Genomic DNA, 20,717 nt, shown 5'->3' on the forward strand with positions numbered 1-20,717 from the left:
CTCTCTCTCACACACACACACACACACTCTGACACACACACACACACACACACACACACACACGGGGGGGGGGGTGTGAAATGTGGGGACATTCCATAGGCGTAATCGTTTTTATACCGTACAAACCGTATTTTATATCCCCTTACACTGCCCCTAAACCTACCCATCACACACACACACACACACACACACACACACACACACACACACACACACACACACACACACACACACACACACACACACACACACACACACACACACACACACACACTGCCCCTGCCCCTAAACCTGCCCATCACAGGAGACTGTGCAGTTTACTTTCTGTGAAAAAAACCTCATCCTGTATGATTTATAAGCATTTCGAAAAGTGAGAACATGGGGAACGTCCTCATATTTCAACCTCTTTTTGTAATACCTATGTCATACCCAGGTCATTATACACATTTGTGTCCTGATATTTCACAAAAACATGCCCACTCTGACACACACACACACACACACACACACACACACACACACACACACACACTCTGACACACACACACACACACACACACACACACACACACACACACACACACACACACACACACACACACACACACACACACACACACACACACACACACACACACACAATACATTTACATTTACATTTAGTCATTTAGCAGACGCTTTTATCCAAAGCGACTTACAAATGAGAGCAAAAGAAGCAACTAGAACAGTCAAGGGCAACAGTATGCAAGTGCTGTAGCAAGTCTCAGTTAATCTAGCTCAGAAGACACAGGACAGTTTTTTTTTTTTTTTTTTTAATTTTTTTAAATAAATTAGACAGACAGAAAATGAATAGAATGATAAGTGCTATTCTTGATTGGTCAGGTGCTGCTGGAAGAGATGTGTCTTTAGGTGTTTTTTGAAAATGGCTACAGACTCGGCCGCACGAATTGAGATAGGCAGGTCATTCCACCAGGTGGGAACGGTCCAGGAAAAGGTCCGTGAGAGCGATTTCATGCCTTTCTGGTATGGCACCACAAGGCGTCGTTCACTAGCAGAACGTAAGTTCCTGGAGGGTGTGTAGGTCTGAACGAGCGAGTTTAGGTATATTGGTGCAGAGCCAGTGGTTGCTTTGAAGGCGAGCACCAGTGCCTTGAATTTGATGCGAGCAGCTATTGGCAGCCAGTGCAGACTGATGAAGAGAGGCGTGACGTGCGCCCTCTTCGGCTCATTAAAGACCAACATCGCTGCTGCATTCTGGATCAGTTGCAAGGGTTTGATAGTGCATGCCGGAAGGCCCGCTAGAAGAGCATTACAGTAGTCCAGTCTGGAGAGAACAAGAGCTTGGACCAGTAGTTGTGTGGCATGCTCTTATAGGAAGGGTCTAATCTTCCTAATGTTGTATAATGCAAATCTACAGGATCGGGTTGTTGCAGTAATGTGGTCAGTGAATTTTAGCTGATCATCAATCACAACTCCAAGGTTCCTGGCTGTCCTGGACGGAGTTATGGTTGATGAACCTAGCTGAATGGAGAGATTGTGGTGAAGTGCTGGGTTGGCAGAGACAACAAGAAGTTCTATCTTTGCAAGGTTAAGTTGAAGGTGATGTTCCTTCATCCAGGCAGAAATGTCTGTTAGGCAGGCAGCGATACGAACACCAACCGATGGATCATCTGGTTGAAATGAGAAGTAGAGTTGATTGTCGTCGGCATAGCAGTGATAGGAAAAGCCATGTTTCTGAATGATAGATCCCAATGATGACATGTAGATTGAGAAGAGAAGTGGTCCAAGCACTGAGCCCTGGGGAACTCCAGTAGCTAGATGATGTGACTTAGACACTTCACCTCTCCATGACACCCTGAATGACCTACCTGAGAGGTAAGACTTGAACCACTGGAGAGCAGTTCCTGAGATGCCCATCTTCATGAGAGTTGACAGGAGGATCTGGTGATTAACTGTGTCAAAAGCAGCAGACAAATCCAGTAAGATAAGTACTGTGGATTTGGAAGCTGCTCTTGCCTGTCTGAGTGCTTCCGTAACCGAGAGCAGGGCAGTCTCAGTTGAGTGGCCGCTTTTGAAGCCGGATTGGTTGATGTCCAGGAGGTTGTTCTGTTCAAGAAACGTAGACAGCTGGTTAAACACCACTCGCTCAAGTGTCTTTGCAATGAAAGGAAGAAGGGATACCGGTCTGTAGTTTTCTAAAAGTGCTGGGTTTAGAGAGGGTTTCTTAAGCAGTGGGGTTACCCGAGCCTGCTTAAATGCTGTGGGGAAGGTCCCGGTGTGAAGAGAGGTGTTGACAATGTGAGTGAGTGAAGGAGTAACAGAAGAAGAAATGGCCTGAAGGAGGTGGGATCAAGCGGACAGGTAGTGGGATGATTGGATAGGATGAGTTTGGAGACATCTGCTTCAGAGAGCAGAGAGAAGGAGGGGAGCGTGTGTGTGATGGTTGTTGAGATGTGTGTGTGTCAGTTTGTGGTGTGGAGAATTGACTGCTGATGAAGGAGGTTTTGTTTGTGAAAAATGATGCAAAGTCATCAGCTGTAAGAGTTGATGAAGGAGGGGGAGGAGGAGGACAAAGGAGCGAAGAGAATGTTTTGTAAAGTGCACGAGAGTCAGAGCAGTTGTTGATTTTGTTGTGGTAGTATGTAGTTTTAGCAGTGGAGACATTAGTAGAGAATGAAGCAAGAAGAGACTGATACAGGGTTAGGTCAGTAGCGTTTTTAGTTTTGCGCCACTTCCTCTCTGCCGCCCGGAGTCCAGAGCGATGTTCGCGGAGAACATCAGACAGCCAGGGGGCAGAGGGGGTGGTGCGGGCTGGCCTGGATGTAAGGGGACAGAGGTTGTCTAAGCAGGATGTTAGAGTGGAGCAAATAGTGTCAGTAGCACTGTTAGTGTCTAGTGCTGAGAACTGAGCAGGTGGAGGGAGTGAGGATGAAACCATAGTGGATAGACGGGAGGGAGAGAGCGAGCGTAGATTACGCCGAAAGGTGATCTGTGGGGGAGTGTGTGTTGTGTCAGGAGTCAGTATGAGGTTAAGAGTGATGAGAAAGTGATCTGAGGTGTGCAGTGGAGTAACTAAAGTGTTGTCTGTGGAGCAATAGCGCGTGTAGATCAGGTCCAGATGGTTACCTGATTTGTGAGTAGCTGTAGTAGATACTCGCATGAGGTCAAATGAGGTCAGAAGAGTGGTGAAGTCAGCAGCCTGGGGTTTATCAAGGTGGATGTTGAAGTCACCAAGCAGTACCAGAGGAGTGCCATCCTCAGGGAAGTGAGAGAGGAAAATATCCAATTCCTCCAAGAAGTTACCCAGTTCACCTGGAGGGCGATAAATAACTACAACATGGATTTTAGCAGGATGAGTGATAGTGATTGAGTGTGATTCAAAAGAGCGGTTGCCAGATAGAGATGTAATGGGCTCAAATTTCCAATCATTTGAGATGAGCAAACCAGTACCTCCACCCCTCCCAATCGGGCGAGGGGTGTGTGAAAAAGTGAAATTATTTGAGAGAGCTGCAGGAGTGGCAGTGTCTTCTGGTTTGATCCAGGTTTCAGTTAGAGCCATGAGACTGAGATGTGAATGAGTGGAAAAAGATGAAATAAAGTCTGCTTTGTTTACAGCAGACTGGCAATTCCACAGACCAATTGGAATGGACATTAATGTAGTAGAGGAAAAAGGTACACTACGCAGATTATTAGGATTACGGTGTCTAGAACGTGCTGAGCGTGACTTGTGGGTGTTTGTGGTAATAGTAGCGATTTGGAAGCACATCGTGAATACGGGTCCGAGAACCAAACAGATAACAACAAGCAAAACACAAAAGTGGACAAAGTAGAAGGATAGCTATACTCAAGTGCCTTGTCGTGTCCTTGCTTGAGTGGAGTCGCGCAGAGTAGAGTCGAATGGTCTTTACACTCCTCGGTCTTCACACGATGAGGGCTTCACACGAGGGCTGCCGCTTCCGCTGCCGCGGAGAACCGCTCACTTATACTCACGTTAATTGTCCTTAATTGCTCATCTGGCAATTATATAACATGGCAAATAACATGGCAAATAACATGGCAAATCTCACTTACATGAAACAAAAAAATGTGTCATTGTTCTCTACAGGTTGATTGGTTGTGGTGTAACAGATGAAGGTTGTGCTGCTCTGGCTTCAGCTCTGAGATCAAACCCCTCACACCTGAGAGAACTGCACCTGACTGGGAATAAACTACAAGACTCAGGAGTGAAGCTGCTCTCTGCTGGACTGGAGAATCCTCACTGTAAACTGGAGACCCTGAGGTAAGATCATCTCTACCATAAAGACCCTGGAGTGAATAAGGATTAATATGTAGATATTGTACATGAAAGCAGATGAGCCCGTATGAAAGAAAGCAAATCTGTGTTCAGGGTGCAAGGTTGGGAGAGATGGCTTATTATAATTCTCCCTCTGTGTTTATGGCAATCTAAGGCTGCGGTTACACTTGGCATTAACATGTGACCTATATCCGGATGTTGTCCACATGTTATCCGATTAGCGTGTCCTGGTCCAGAGGTAGTCGAGGACACATTGTGATCGGATCTCATTGTAATGTAAACTCAATCCAGCATCGGATCTACACTCCGAGGCGGCGTCATATAAATCCCCACCCAGTCTCTCAACGTGACTGTCAGAAAATAATGGACAGACGCAGTTTTGACAAGCAATTAAACTTATTTGAGCTTTACAATAGACGTCAATCTTTATAACAGTTTAATTAGACACATTATTATTTAGACAACAAGTGTGTGTCATGTTTTATTTTAATTGTGCAACATTATCTGAGCGATGCGATCGCCTGTACAATCATGAGATCTTAATGAAGAGCTGCTCGCTGTATGTTTTTGCATGTTTATTACTCTCCCATTTCTTTCAATATAGCCTAGTCACTGCACGCTATAAACTTAAACCCGGATGGTGTGACTTGTTTAACATGATCAGCCCCTGTTATTTCTGTATGATCAACTCTGGGAGAATTCCTTCATTTAAACAACTTAATTTGATCTAAGACTGGAGATTGCATCGGACTAAAGTAAGAGAGTGACAAACTGACAAAATTCAAATGTTGACAGTTGGAGAGGCTCATTAGACTCCATTAACGGCCATTCTGTGTGTGTGTGTGTGTGTGTGTGTGTGTGTGTGTGTGTGTGTGTGTGTGTGTGTGTGTGTATGTGTGTGTTTGACCTGAATGGCTTATAAGACAGGGGTAGTATACACTTTCACGTAGTCATGGCACTCAAGTTTCTAGATACACTGAACTGATTCATTTGTTTTGGGAGAAGAGATAAAAGCCCGCCCACACTGACAATTGATTGGTTGACTTTCCGAAACAGGCCAATCAGGATGCTCTCTGTCTTACATGCGCTTCATGAGGCACACACACACACAAGGTCTCTCCCTCTCTCTCTGCCGTGCGCCGGTTTGGAGTACAGTCAATTCAATTCTGCTTTATTGGCATGACAATTTTTACAATGTATTGCCAAAGCATTTCTAATTTTACAAATAATCAACATGCATGTACATACATTAAATAAAATAATTATAAAAATCTAATCAAAAATCTAATAAAAATAATAATAGTAATAATTCAATTCAATTCAATTCAAATTTATTTGTATAGCGCTTTTCACAATACACATTGTTTCAAAGCAGCTTCACAGAAAGTGCATTTCATAAATGTACATTGAAAAATGTTAGAAAAGAGAATGTTAAAAAAATGTTAGGATAAGTTAATCAATCATGTATTATTTTAGGCCATAACAACGCTGGCGTTGAGTCGTCTCTTCACAGGCGTCGAGTCGTCTCATCACAGGGGCATCTGAAGTCTCCATCAGAGGCTGGATACAAACTGGAGCTGACGAACTAGTTACCTCGGGACTAGTGTCCCGAGATAACAACAGAAAAGCAGATGGGAAATAATTAGCATAGCTGCTGTTCAGAATATTAATGCTGTTGGTGCGATTTAACTGTAGTATAAAACTTATTTATAATGTGAATGCTTGGCTAAAGAGATGCGTCTTTAATCTAGTTTTAAACTGGGACAGCGAGTCTGAACCTCAAACAATATCCGGAAGACTATTCCAGAGTTTAGGAGCTAAATGTGAAAATGCCCTCCCTCCTTTAGTGGACTTAGATATCCTAGGAATGACCAGAAGCCTCGAGTTTAGTGATCTTAAAGAGCGCGATGGATTGTAGGGCGATAAAAGATCAGTTAAATACACTGGAGCTAACCCATTTAGGGCTTTATAGGTCAGTAGCAATACTTTGTAATTGATACGGAACTTAATAGGTAACCAGTGTAGGGATGATAAAATTGGTGTTATATGATCATATTTTCTTGACCTAGTAAGAACTCTAGCAGCTGCGTTTTGGACTAACTGTAGTTTGTTTATCGATGATGCAGGACAACCAGCTAATAAAGCATTACAGTAATCTAGTCTCGAGGTCATGAATGCATGAACTAACTTTTCTGCATCAGAAATAGATAGCATGTTACGTAGCTTGGCAATGTTTCTAAGGTGGAAAAATGCCGTTCTTGTAACATATGAAATATGACTTTCGAAAGACAAGTTGCGGTCTAATATAACACCCAGGTCTCTTACTGTAGTGGATAAAGCGACAGGACATCCTTCCAAGTTAAAGTTGTATTGTGAGAGGTTTTGTGGGCAATTTTTTGGACCAATAAGTAACACCTCCGTTTTATCTGAATTTAATAGCAGAAAATTACACGTCATCCAGTGTTTAATATCATCAACACACGCTGTCAGTTTAGATAATTTAGCGTTTTCATCTGGTCGTGATGAAATATATAATTGAGTGTCATCAGCATAACAGTGGAAATTAATTCCATGTTTTCTTATAATATTACCAAGTGGCAGCATATGTATAGAGAATAGCAGAGGGCCTAGCACGGATCCTTGCAGCACCCCATAGTCTACTGATGTTATCTTTGATTTTTCCCCATTTAGACAGACAAAATGGTAGCGGTCTGATAAATACGATCTAAACCAGTTTAATGCCTGTCCCTGAACACCAGTGTAATTTTGAAGTCGATCTAATAGTATTTTATGATCTATAGTATCGAACGCAGCACTAAGATCAAGTAGAACTAGTATTGAGATACAGCCTTGGTCAGAAGCTAGAAGTAAATCATTTGTGATTTTAACGAGTGCGGTTTTTGTGCTGTGATGCGGCCTGAATCCTGATTGAAATTTTTCATAGATATCATTTTCTTGCAAGAAAGAGCACAATTGAGCGGACACAACTTTTTCTAGTATTTTAGACATGAATGGAAGATTTGATATTGGTCTGTAATTTGCTAGGTTATTATGATCTAATTGTGGCTTCTTAATGAGAGGCTTTATGACTGCCAACTTGAATATTCTTGGAACATGACCTAAAGATAAAGACGAGTTAATAATATTGAGAAGAGGCTCTTCCACTACAGGTAACAACTCTTTCAGTAGTTTAGTGGGTATTGGATCTAATAAACATGTTGTTGGTTTAGATGCAATGATAAGTTTATTTAGCTCTTCCTGTCCTATAGTTGTAAAGCGGTGTAGTAGTTCTTGAGGGGCGATAATTGCGGTTGAATCATAAGACATCATTAATGATTGTACATTTACAATTTTGTTTCTGATGCTTTCTATTTTGTCAGCGAAGAAGTTCATAAAATCATTACTACTAAACTGTAACGGAATATTTTGTTCAGGCGATGCTTGTTTATTTGTTAGTCTAGCCACAGTGTTAAATAAAAACCTTGGATTATTTTGGTTATTTTCTATTAGTTTGCGGAGATGCTCAGCTCTGGCTGCTTTTAGGGCCTTTTTATAACGTGACATACTTTCTTTCCATGCGATTCTAAAGACCTCTAAATTAGTTTGTTTCCATTTACGCTCGAAGTTACGAGTTTCTCTCTTGATAACATGTGTAGCACTGTTGTACCATGGTGCTTTAGTTTTCTCTCTAACCTTTTTTAATCTAATTGGTGCTACAATTTCTAATGTACTAGAGAAAATGGTGCTCATACTGCTAGCCATTTCCTCTAGTTCATCTGTTTGTTTGGGTTCACTTAGCAGCTGAGACAGATCCGGTAAGCTATTTGAGAATCTATCTATAGTGGTTGGAAGGATTGTTCTGCCTGGTCGATAACGTGGCGCAACATGACAGATTTCAGCAGTACGCAGTATGCAAGTTACCATGTAATGGTCAGTGACATCATCACTTTGTGGTATAATATCTATATCGGTTGGGTTGGTTCCATGTGATATAATTAAATCTAGTGTGTGATTAAGACGATGAGTGGGACCAGTGACGTTTTGCTTGACCCCAAAGGAATTTAATAGATCTGTAAACGCAGCCCCTAACGCGTCATTTGTGTTATCTACGTGTATGTTAAAATCTCCAACAATTAATGCTTTATCGACGTTGACCAATAGATCTGAGAGAAAGTCTGCAAACTCTTTTAGGAAATCAGCATAGGGCCCTGGAGGTCTATATACAGTAGCTAAGGCTAGAGATAATACAGATTTCTTTCTTACATCTAATAGCGTGACATTTAGCACTAGTACTTCAAATGAATTAAACCTGTGACCTGTTTTCTGGGTAACATTAAGAATATCTCTATATATTGTTGCAACACCGCCGCCACGACCAATCAGACGGGGCTCATGCTTATAACAGTATCCTGGTGGAGTAGACTCATTAAGACCGAAATAATCATTTGGCTTAAGCCAGGTTTCAGTAAGGCAAAGTACATCGAAACTATTATCTGTGACCATTTCATTTACAATAACCACCTTAGGTGTGAGCGATCTAATGTTTAGAAGACCTAGTTTTAGAAATTGTTTTTGTTCACTAATATTGCGATTTTCTGGTTTAATCACAATTAGATTTTTCCTAGATCCTACAGTAGATTTAATGTTTGACCTCACTAAACGAGGAATAGACACAGTTTCTATATAATGTTCTACATTGGTACTTATGTCAATTAAGTTAGTACAAAATTGGTTTTGTTCACTAATATTGAGATTTTCTGGTTTAATCACAATTAGATTTTTCCTAGATCTTACAATAGATTTAATGTTTGACCTCACTAAACGAGGAATAGACACAGTTTCTATATAATGTTCTACACAGTTATGTTCAGACACAGTTTCTATATAATGTTCTACATTGGTACTTATGTCAATTAAGTTTGGACAGCATTGTTTTTGTTCACTAATATTGAGATTTTCTGGTTTAATCACAATTAGATTTTTCCTAGATCTTACAGTAGATTTAATGTTTGACCTCACTAAACGAGGAATAGACACAGTTTCTATATAATGTTCTACACAGTTATGTTCAGACACAGTTTCTATATAATGTTCTACATTGGTACTTATGTCAATTAAGTTAGAACAGCAAATACTGTTATTTGGACTTTGACTTACTAGTCATATGATGGCGGTGTGCAGCGCTCTGGAGATGTTGTCCGACAGAAGAGCCGCTCCGATTCTGCTGGGGTGAAGACCATCAGGACGGAAGAGCCTAGGTCGCTCCCAAAACAGATTCCAATTATTTACAAAGAGCAGCTTCTGTTCATTACACCATGACATTAACCATTCATTTAGAGCAAATAATCTACTGAACTTTTCATGTCCTAGTCGGTACGTGGGAAGCGGTCCGGACACGATGATCGTTGCTTCAGGCGATGTTCTGCGCACCGTCTCGATCAGGCTCCTGTAGTCCCTCTTCAGAACCTCCGTCTGCCGCAGCCTGGTGTCGTTCGTCCCCGCGTGCAGCACGACAGCTCTGATGCGCTCGTCACCGTTCAGGATCTCGGGAACCTGCGCAGCGACATCGAGAACTCGAGCACCAGGAAAGCAGTGAGTGATAACCTTGCCTTTACCTGAGGTAGCGTGGACATGCCGGACGATGGAAGTACCGATGACCACAGCGTCGCGTTCCGTCTCGCGAAGAGGGGAGAAGCGGTTCCGGGTGGAGATCTCGAAGACCGGGAGGGGCGGAGAGGTCCTCGCTCTGGTCCTGGCTCGCGTCTTCCGCTGTGGAAACACCCAGGGTCCATGGCGCTGTGTCGGTGCCGGAGTGAACGAAACCAGGGATGATGATCGCGTCCTGGGTGCTTGGGTCCTGTGCAGAGAAACACGCGGAGTAGACGAGGTCGGAGTCAAAATGTTAGTATCCACTGACTTGTGCGCATCGGCGCGTGATGTTTCAAGCGCCGTTCGCCGCTCTCTCAGCACAGCTTGTCTGTCTAGAAGGCTGCGAATCTGCCTCACCAACGACTCCAACTCCAACTGCACCGAATGCAGCTCGAACGTGTCCTCACCTGCACTCAAAGGTAACATTAGACACACATCCGAGTTATTCGCCATTGTAGCAGAAGTGCTACGATGGCGAATTGTAGCTATCAGTGTTTACCGGGTGTAACGTTAAACAAGTTACCACGCTTGCAAGGCTAGCGGGCTACGGCTAGTAGCGGAAGTTCGGATATAAGTAGCGATATCAAAGCAATCCGATTGTTTTTTTATAGAGAATCGTATCGGAGATATGTTCACACGCTGTAAATAATAGAAAGTATTCGTTTGTAAGCGAGTATTAAGAAGAAAATCAAGGATTATGAATCAATTTGACGGAGCTCAAACACAAACAACGCGCTCACAACCCGCGCATGCGCAGAATTCTAAGTTGAACAATCCATAAACATTTACAATTCTAGGAACAATTTAGAATTGTGTGTGTGTGTGTGTGTGTGTGTGTGTGTGTGTGTGTGTGTGTGTGCGCACATGTATTTGACACACAGACACACACACACACAGTCACACACACAGACACACACACAGACACACACACACACACACACACACACACACACACACACACACACACACACACACACACACGTTTGTTTTTGTGAAATGTGAGGACATTCCATAGGCGTAATGGTTTTTATACCGTACAAACCGTATTTTCTATCCCCTTACACTGGCCCTAAACCTAAACCTAACCCTCACAGGAGACTGTGCAGTTCACTTTCTGTGAAAAAAAAAACTTGTTCTGTATGATTTATAAGCATTTTGAAAAGTGAGGACATGGGGAACGTCCTCATATTTCACCCTCTTTTTGTAATACCTATGTCATACCCATTTCATTATACACATTTGTGTCCTGATATTTCACAAAAACATGCCCACACACACACACACACACACACACACACACACACACACACAGTCACACACACACACACACACACACACACACACACACACACACACACACACACACACACACACACACACACACACACACACACAGACACACACAAACAGACAGACAGACAGACACAAGTCAAGTCAAGTCAAGTCAACTTTATTTATACAGCTTTACAGTGTTAAACAGGAAAATAATAATTTTTTTCAGCCGTCTAGCCATTCTGGAGAAAACAGTTATGTCATCAGTTCATTTCAATTATCATACAGTGACAGTGTGGGCTTTAGATCAGTAATTTAGTTTATATGGTTAATTTAGTTTAATAATTCGATTTATTTGGATATTTAGTTGAAAAATTTAGAAAAATTTAGTGTCCCCAACTGAGCACGCCAAGCCAGAGGCAACAGTGGCAAGGAAAGCAAAATCCCATCAGGTGACCTAATGGAGAAAAATAAACCTTGGGAGAAACCAGGCTCAGTCGGGGTGCCAGTTCTCCTCTGGCCAGTTAACAAACAGCGTATGATTATTATTCTGGAAACTTTATAGATCAGAGGTCATAATAGATCGGAATATTCGAAGGATCGGAGGCAACACGCTGGAGACGGGTTTATTGAGGATGACATATCGATTTAAGAATTATTAAATTGTAATATTCGAACAATCGGAATCATCACGGCGGAGACGGGTTTATTGAGGATGACATATCGATTTAAGAATTATTAAATTGTAATATTTGAACAATCGGAGTCATCACGCCGGAGACGGGTTTATTGAGGATGCAATTTCAGGGGAGTCTATTTGACACAGCCTCTGCAGACACTTCAGGGTCCTGCGTTGGTCTTCTCTGGGCGCAGGTCCACCATCTGATCTGGACACGGCCCGGATCCGGCTGACTGCAGTAAACCTCAGGATAAAACAGAGAGACTATCATTAGTGTAGATGCCATTCTTCTGATGATGTAACGAGTACATCAGGTGTTATGGGAAGTGTTCCCGGTTCCATCTGACCTAGTTAATGCAGCCTAACAATCATTTCATTGAAAAAGTGTTTTATGTGTATGCCATAGTAAAGAGATGTGTTTTTAGTCTAGATTTAAACTGACAGAGTGTGTCTGCTTCCCGAACAATGTTAGGAAGACTGTTCCAGAGTTTAGGTGCTAAATAGGAAAAGGATCGACTGCCTGCAGTTGATTTGGATATTCTCGGTATTATCAACTGGCCAGAATTTTGAGACCACAGTAGACGTGATGGAGTATAATGTGTTAAGAGCTCGCTCAAGTATTGGGGAGCTAAACCATTTAGAGAGCATGTGCCGTAATTTAGATACATTTTTAAGATGGTAGAATGCAGTTTTACAGATGCTAGAAACGTGGCTTTCAAACGAAATATTGGTATCAAAGAGCACACCTAGGTTCCTCACTGACGACGAGGACTTGACAGAGCAGCCATCAAGTGTTAGACAGTTTTCTAGGTTACTACTTGTGGAGCTTTTTTGTCCAATAATTAAAAATTTATTTTTTTCTGAATTGAGTTGCAGGAAATTACCGGTCATCCAATGTTTTATATCAGCTATGCATTCCGTTAATCTTGTGAATTGGTAAGTTTCTTCAGGGCGTGAAGAAATATAGAGCTGAGTATCGTCAGTATAACAATGAAAACTAACGCCATGCTTCCTAATGATATTTCCCAGTGGTAGCATGTACAGGGTGAAGAGCAGCGGTCCTAGCACTGAGCCTTGTGGTACTCCATACTGAACTTGCGATCGGTGTGACATCTCTTCATTTACTGCTACAAACTGATAACAGTCACATAGGTATGATTTAAACCATGACAAAGCAATTCCACTAGTACCTACATCAATTTCGAGTCTATTCAAAAGAATGTTGTGGTCGATAGTACCAAATGCAGCGCTAAGATCGAGTAACACTATTAGAGAGATACAGCCACGATCGGATGATAAGAGTAAATCATTTGTAACTCTGATGAGAGCAGTCTCAGTACTATGATACAGTCTAAATCCTGACTGAAAATCCTCACAGATACCATTTCTTTCTAAAAAGGAACATAATTGTGAAGACACTGCCTTTTCAAGTATTTTTTTTTAGATTGGTCTATAATCGACTAATTCTGTAGGATCAAGTTGCGTTTTTTTAATAAGTGGTTTAATAATAGCCAACTTAAAAGTTTTCGGTACACATCCTAATGACAAAGATGAATTAATGATATTAAGAAGAGGATCTATGACCTCTGGTAGCATCTCTTTTAATAGCCTAGTCAGTATAGGGTCGAGCATACATGTTGTTGATTTTGATGATTTAACGAGTTTAGCCAATTCTTCTTCTCTTATAGCAGTGAATGAATGTAATTTTTCCTCAGTGACACTACAATGCTCTGTCTGATGTGATACTGTAGTAGACGGCTGCATGGTTAAAATGTTCTTCCTAATATCTTACATGTAAAGAAGTTCATAAAGTCATTACTGCTGTGCTGTTGACAATCAGCAGAAGTTGAAGCTTTGTTTTTGGTTATTTAGCCACTGTATCGAATGAATACCTAGGGTTGTGTTTGATTTCTTCCAAGAGAGTTGAGAAATAAGCAGATCTAGCAGTTTTTACGGCCTTTCTGTATTGTGCTCTTTCCACACACACAGTCACACACACACAGTCACATACACGCACACACGCACACACACACACACACACACACAAACATGGTCACACACACACACACAGACACAGACACACACAAACAAACAGACAGACACACACACACACACACACACACAAAAACAAACAGTCACACAAACAGTCACACACACACAAACAAAAACAGTCACACACACACACACACACACACACACAAAAACAAACAGTCACACAAACAGTCACACACACACAAACAAAAACAGTCACACACACACACACACACACACACACACACACACACACACACACACACACACACACACACACACACACACACACACACACACACACACTGTCTCTCTCACACACACACACAGTGGGGTTTTAGTGAAATGTGGGGACATTCCATAGGCGTAATGGTTTTTATACCGTACAAACCATATTTTCTATCCCCTTACACTGCCCCTGCCCCTAAACCTACCCATCACAGGAAACTGCACAGTTTACTTTCTGTGAAAAAAACTCATTCTGTGATTTATAAGCATTTTGAAAAGTGAGGACATGGGGAACGTCCTCATATTTCACCCTCTTTTTGTAATACCTATGTCATAACCATGTCATTATACACATTTGTGTCCTGATATTTCACAAAAAGATGCCCACTCAGTCTCACACTCACACACACACACACACACACACACACACACACACACACACACACACACACACACACACACACTCACACACACAATTCAATTCAATTCAATTCAGCTTTATTGGCATGACTGTGGGATAGTACAATGTTGCCAAAGCAATAAACATGTAACAAGTTATACAGGTGTAGATAAATAGTTAAAAAGAGAAAAGAAAAAAAAACACATGTACATTGTACTACATTGTACATATGTTATCACATAACTCCACAAGTGAACTCCACACTGAGAGCAGTGGTGAGACTGGAAAGAGCAACACAATAAAATAAAAAGGGGAATAGGGTTCAGCCTTTGTCCCTCATTGTCAGGACTTGTCCTAGAACTCGGGTCTCTAGTGTAAGAGCTTGGCGGTAATACCACTGAGCCACCAGCCAGCAGGAGTTGGATCCAATTGAAACACAGGTCAGAGTACGAGGTCTCAGGTAAGAAGGTTTAATGAACAAAAGATAATGACAAAAAATTCCAACAAAAGTTCTTCTCAACATGGAGGAATGAAAGCAAAAGGGAGAAAACAAACACTCCACGAGGGGAGAAAAAAAAGACAGAAGCAAGAGGACTACTTAAAATAACTTAAACAAAAAAATCCTTACAATGTCACAAGGTCTCAAAAGATCCAAAGAAACTCATGGTGCCAGGCAGACATCTCATACAAAGACCAAGTCACAAGGGAGAACAAAAACAAAGCTTAAATACACAGGGGGAAACAAGGTGCATGTGAAGATGATTACACAAACGAGAGACAACAGGTGAGTAACATGACATCTAGTGGCAGGACTTAGGAACAGCAGTCCCAAATGCTGACACTCATAATATGGCAGGAGGACACAAACTGAGCTGCCAAGTGGATACATTTCTCTTTTTCTCCTAAAATATAAGAGTTTGTTGATGTGGCTTGCTTGTTGGAATTCAGGTAAAATTTGATTAATTTGGGTGAAATATGTTTCTCTAATGTTGTTATATTTGCTGCACTGTGTGAGGAAGTGCAGCTCGTCCTCTACGACTCCATCAGGGCAGTGTGAACACAGTCTGAGCTCTCTGGCTCACACACACACACAAACACACACACACTCGGCTCCATCAGGGCAGTGTGAACACAGTCTGAGCTCTCTGGCTCTCTCTCACACACACACACACACACACACACACACACACACACACACACACACACACACACACACACACACAACCTCGACTCCATCAGGGCAGTGTGAACACAATCTGAGCTCTCTCTCACCGATTGTGCTGCAGTGACAAACAATTGAATGGGCCAATTGCAGCAGCACATCTAGTTCTCGCCCACACCTCTGCCAGTGCAGCAGATGAGAGAGAGCGAGTCAGAGGAAGCAGCTGGATGGGAGGAAGTTTTGGATCTCTACCGGATGTTCAGATGTTCAGGGAGTGTTTGGTGAATGGCGGCAAACGCAGAGAAGTTGATTATGTCTGAATATAAGAAAAATTATAATGGAAATGGACCAGAGACACTAGTTAGTGTTGATGATACGGATGTGGAAGATGATCAAATGGAATTAGGAAAGACAGGAGAAGAGTGGAATGTAGACATTAGGGAAGATGTAGGTACAAAGAAAAGAAAGAAAAAACAACAGACAGGAGTTCAGGAGGGAAGTTCAGGAGAGAGTGGAAATGACCAGGAGGAGAGGAATTTAAATTTGGATGAGTTGAAGGTAATATTGAAATTTAAAGAGGAAGGTGGAATACAAAAGGTACGTCCAATTGTATCAATAAAAGAGTTGAGGAAGGTAGTTGGAGAAATTAAGATTCCAAAAGTGTTAAATAATGGAGATTTGATGATCGTTTGTAATAGTGATGAGCAAAGAAGGAAAGTGATGAAGATTAAAGTAATGTGTAAGTAGTAAGATTGTAGGACAGAGGTAAGTGGAGTAATAGCTGGAGTGCCATTAGGAGTGAATATGGAAGAGCTTAAAAGCAACATCAACGGAGGGAAAATAGTTGGTGCTAGGCGATTGTTTATGAATAGAGATGGGAGTAGAATGGAGAGTCTTTCTGTTGAACTTAGGTTTGGATTTATCAGTTACTCAGTGAGGCCTTTTGTGCCTCCTCCTTTAAGATGTTATAATTGTCAAAAATATGGGCATGTGGCTATGGTGTGTATGGCTAAGAAACGATGTGCAAGATGTGTGTGGGGGGGGGACATGATTATGACAAATGTGAAGGAGCTGGACCAGAATTTTGTAATTGTGGAGGGGATCATAGTGTTGCGTTTGGAGGATGTGAAGTGAGGAGAGAGCAATTGAAGTACAAAATGAGAGAGCTAAGAGGAATATAATGTATGCAGAAGCTGTTAAAGTGGTTGATACGAGGAATAAAGAGAAAGAGAAAGAGAGGGATGTGCAAAAGGAGAGGATAATTGAGGAAACTTCAAAGATGGAAGGTAAGATTACAGAAGAGACAATGGTTCAATTGCAGGGAGTGCTGAGTGGGAAATATTGCGACAAGATACTATTGGAAGTAATCATTATCTAATAATGATATCTGTTAGTGTAAATGTGAGAGGAAGTAAGGTGAGTCAAGGAAAAATAGGTAGCTGGAATTTTGATAAAGCGAATGGGGAAGAATTCATGAGTTTGAGTGAAGAGGGATTAAAGAATATTTTAATAGAATCAGATAGATCTGTAGAAAGGATTAGTGATGATATTGTATATGCCATTCAAGTAGCAGCAATAAATGTATTCCAAAGAGGAAAGGAGGTAGGAAGAATAAGATAGTTCCATGGTGGACTGAAGAATGTGCAAATGCAATAAGAAGGAAAAGGAAAGCATTTAGGATAGTTAGGAAAACACATAATTTTCAAGATTTAATAGAGTATAATAAAGCACAGGCTGGGGTAAGGAAAATAATAAGGAAAGCCAAAAAAGAGCATTGGATGGCTTATTGTGATGAAATAGGGAAGAATACACCAGTAGAGGAAGTATGGGGCATGATTAAAAAAATGAAAGGGATTCAAAAGAGTAATGGGTATCCAGTTCTAAGTATGGAGGGAGAAATAGCTGTGGAGGATGGAGATAAAGTGGAAATGTTTTTAAAGGCATAAATAAAAGTAAATAGTTCAGAAAATGTGACTGAACATAGTAAGGAAATGAGAGAGAGTGTGATGAAGGAATATCCTGATATAAAGAAGGAAAAAGAGACTGAAGATAATTTTTTAGATGTACCATTTTCTATGAGTGAGTTAAAGAATGCAGTAAGAAGAATGAAACCATCTACTCCAGGAGTGGATGGAGTTAGTTATTGTATGATGAAGCATTTTAGTGAAACCTCTATGGAAGTGATTTTAACATTTTATAATAGAATATGGATAGAAGGTATAATTCCTCAAAGTTGGAAGGAAGCATTAATTATTCCGATTAAAAAGATCCAAGTAATCCTATAAATTATCGTCCAATAGCTTTAACTTCTCATTTATATAAGGTAATGGAGAGAATGATTACTGATAGATTGACATATCATTTGGAAAAAATGAACTGGTTTTCGCCATATCAAAGTGGGTTTAGGAGTGGTAGAGGGACTATGGATCTAATAGTATCTTTAGAAGATGAAATAAGAAAGGCATTTATAAATAAGGAAAGTGTCATTGCTGTTTTCTTTGATATAGAAAAGGCCTATGATATGTTGTGGAAAGAGGGGTTACTAATAAAGTTACAGAAGATGAATATAAAAGGAAGAATTTATAACTGGATTAAATAGTTTTTAATTGTAAGAAGTATTAGAGTAAAGGTGGGTGGAGCTATATCTTTAAGTGGAATAATTGATAATGGAACTCCCCAGGTCCCCAGGGCAGTGTAATAAGTCCACTTTTATTTATTATCATGATTAATTATGTTTTCTCAAGGATTGATAGAAGTATGGGGAAATCATTGTTTGCTGATGATGGGGCTCTCTGGTTTAGAGCAAAGAATGTAGAGTATAACATGAAGAAAATGCAATGTGTGTTAAATGAAGTAGAAAAGTGGTCAGGGGAAAATGGTTTTAAGTTTTCAGTGGAAAAGACAAAAATAATACTTTTTACAAAAATGAAGAGGAATGTGGATGTTAAGTTAAAATTATATGGAAAAGAACTAGAGCGTGTATGTATAGTAAGATTTCTAGGAGTTTGGTTTGATAGTAGATTAACTTGGAGAGAGCATATTGAAAAGATAGTGGGAAGATGTAAGCGAGTAGTGAATGTAATGAGATGTATTTCATGTCAGGAATGGGGAGCAGATAGATTGGCTAATGAGTGCACTCAATAACGTCCACTATGGTTTCGGACACCACTATAAATGGCTGTCCCCTCAAATAGTGCCCTATTTAAGAGTATAGGAGGCGATTTCGGATTCAGCCTTTGAAACGACATGGAGAGCTAATGTTAATCTGCATCAGTGCCTTATGACAAAGCATCTAAACCGTAACAGAAACAAAGAAATAACAGAGGCACTGTACCTTAATGTTAAGAGATAATTGTTAAGTGTTCATTGTGATTTTAGACTTGTTTATATTTTAATTATTTGAGTGTTTTCCATGGTTGTGTTGACATTTATGCCTTTATAACTGAGGGGATTAAAATCAGAGGAAGGTTACGTTTAAAATAAAAATGTTTAAATTTAAAACATTTTCGTAGAAACGTGTGGGTTACCACATTTGAAGAGGCTGGCAGGCCCTGTAAGAACATACACTTACCTAAAGGATTATTAGGAACACCTGTTCAATTTCTCATTTATGCAATTATCTAATCACCCAATCACATGGCAGTTGCTTCAATGCATTTAGGGGTGTGGTCCTGGTCAAGACAATCTCCTGAACTCCAAATTGAATGTCAGAATGGGAAAGAAAGGTGATTTAAGCAATTTTGAGCGTGGCATGGTTGTTGGTGCCAGACGGGCCGGTCTGAGTATTTCACAATCTGCTCAGTTACTGGGATTTTCACGCACAACCATTTCTAGGGTTTAAAAGAATGGTGTGAAAAGGGAAAAACATCCAGTATGCGGCAGTCCTGTGGGAGAAAATGCCTTGTTGATGCTAGAGGTCAGAGGAGAATGGGCCGACTGATTCAAGCTATTAGAAGAGCAACTTTGACTGAAATAACCACTCGTTACAACCGAGGTCTGCAACAAAGCATTTGTGAAGCCACAACACGCACAACCTTGAGGCGGATGGGCTACAACAGCAGAAGACCCCACCGGGTACCACTCATCTCCACTACAAATAGGAAAAAGAGGCTACAATCAGACAACTAATCACTATCTCAGGATCATTGTGAGCCTATCAAGCCATGCCCTAGCAACCATTTGGAGCTCCCTAGCAACTGATCCCATAGACTTCCATTGAAAGAGATCAAAGGGATATCTTTTGATAGAAGTGTCATAGAAACACGAGGGTGGGTTTGTTTGACTCGGGGCATCGACAGCCAATCACAAATCACCTTAAACACTTCCTAGCCACGCCCTAGCAACCATTATAAAGCACCCTAGCAACCCAAATCCACAGAGGGATATCTTCACATCTGAATGTCATAGAGGCATGGGGGTTGGTTTATATCATTCATACTGACAAGCAGCCTTTGGAGTATCATCATTGGATGCTGCCACGCCACTCTATAGCAACCAAACAGAGTACCCTAGCAACCGTTTACCAAGACCTATATCTCTGCCTCAGAACATCATAAAGGCATGTTGCTTGGCTTTTTTGCATCACAGTAGCATCCGAGAGGATTTTTTTTTTTGCCACGGCAAGCACCACTCACATTTTCTTCAGGAAATGTACATTCTAGATGAGACAGAGCCCCCAGCATCCGAGCCTCCCTCTGCGTGTGCCGTCACCGCTCGTAACTTTTCATACACGAGAAGCGCGTTCATACCTGGACACAAGTTAGTTGCCATGGTAATGAAAAATACCTTAACGCTGACTTATGTGGACTAACTTTTATTTGAGGAAATCTGTTTATAATATAAGCTATTAGGTTTGAATTATTGGTCCTGCACTGTCTATTGACTGATTTTAATATGTTTAATATGCAAGTTTAATGATCATAATGCAAGACAAGCATTCGCATGTATGTGATCTATTTTTAGGTTGTGCGGTTGTGCACTCGGCTGTTCTTGCAACGTCTGG

General features: G+C 41.0%; 1 protein-coding gene across 1 annotated transcript in view; it reads left to right on the forward strand.

The window, feature by feature from the left end:
- LOC307130416 (uncharacterized protein) overlaps positions 1-20,717 on the forward strand; it is a gene marked incomplete at its 5' end in the record, with an annotated part of 125,286 nt that overhangs the window by 32,910 nt on the left and 71,659 nt on the right. Inside the window, one exon of the mRNA XM_079823380.1 lies at positions 4,106-4,279. Within this exon, the coding sequence (XP_079679506.1) occupies positions 4,106-4,279 (174 nt within the window). The remainder of the gene's footprint in view (positions 1-4,105; positions 4,280-20,717) is intronic.

This window comes from Gobio gobio (genome assembly GCF_949357685.1).
Source record: "Gobio gobio genome assembly, chromosome: 8".
Lineage (NCBI taxonomy): Eukaryota > Metazoa > Chordata > Actinopteri > Cypriniformes > Gobionidae > Gobio > Gobio gobio.